The sequence below is a fragment of the Trypanosoma theileri genome, assembly GCF_002087225.1.
Source record: "Trypanosoma theileri isolate Edinburgh chromosome Unknown TM35_Tth_17_V1, whole genome shotgun sequence".
Classification (NCBI taxonomy): Eukaryota; Euglenozoa; class Kinetoplastea; order Trypanosomatida; family Trypanosomatidae; genus Trypanosoma; species Trypanosoma theileri.
Genome location: NW_021639859.1, coordinates 489,699 through 490,514, shown reverse-complemented (window position 1 = coordinate 490,514; position 816 = coordinate 489,699). Strand labels below are relative to the sequence as shown.

The 816-nt window shown below is 37.1% G+C and overlaps 1 protein-coding gene across 1 annotated transcript; it reads left to right on the top strand.

Annotated features, from left to right (window-relative positions):
• Positions 1 to 14: 14 nt before the first annotated feature.
• TM35_000173220 (ras-related rab-4) lies at positions 15 to 620 on the top strand (the record flags this gene model as incomplete). Its single annotated transcript, XM_029026401.1, has 1 exon — positions 15 to 620. One exon carries the CDS (start codon positions 15 to 17, stop codon positions 618 to 620), a length of 606 nt encoding a protein of 201 aa, XP_028882516.1.
• Between the last annotated feature and the right edge of the window lie 196 nt (positions 621 to 816).

Sequence of the window (816 nt, the reverse complement as noted above, 5' to 3'; positions counted from 1 at the left end):
AAGAATAGACAGAAATGTCTGAAAAATACCAACAATTGATGAAACTAATCGTTGTCGGAGATAGCGGAACAGGAAAATCATCTCTTCTTCATAGGTTTGTTGAAGATACGTTTTCAGAGGATCAGGCGCAGACGATTGGTGTTGAGTTTGGTTCTAAAATTGTTCAACTTGCCGGACGCAAAGTAAAGTTGCAAATTTGGGATACAGCTGGGCGGGAGAGGTATAAGTCTGTTACGAGAAGCTACTACAGAGGCGCTGTTGGTTGTCTTATTGTCTATGACATTACGCAGCGTTCCTCATATGAAAGTGTTCCGCAATGGTTAAATGATGTTCGACAACTTGCTGGAAAAGATGTTGTAGTGATGCTTATAGGTAACAAAAGTGATCTCTCTGAAAATCGAGCTATTCAACATAATGAAGCGTCTTTATATGCATTAGAGAATGGTCTTCTTCACTTTGAGACATCTGCTGCAACAGGTGAGTTTGTGAGTGAAGCGTTCTTAAAGGTCGCTAAAACAGGTCTAAGTGTTACTACTGAGAATACGGATATGGAGGAAGATAGTACAGTTGAACTTTCTAGTGAAGGAATCTCAAGAGGAACCTATTTATGTGGTTGCTGAGTGATTTTTTTTCTTTTTTCTTTCTTTTTTTTTCGTAGTCTCGCAAATTTTCTTTTTTCTTTTCTCTTTCTCCCATTTGACAATCAATCTTGATGTGTACACCTTATCACGTTTTATTTTTCTGATTTCTTTGTCCATTATTCCATTCTTTATGCTTCGCTACATGGCAGTGAATACCAATAATAATAATAATAAT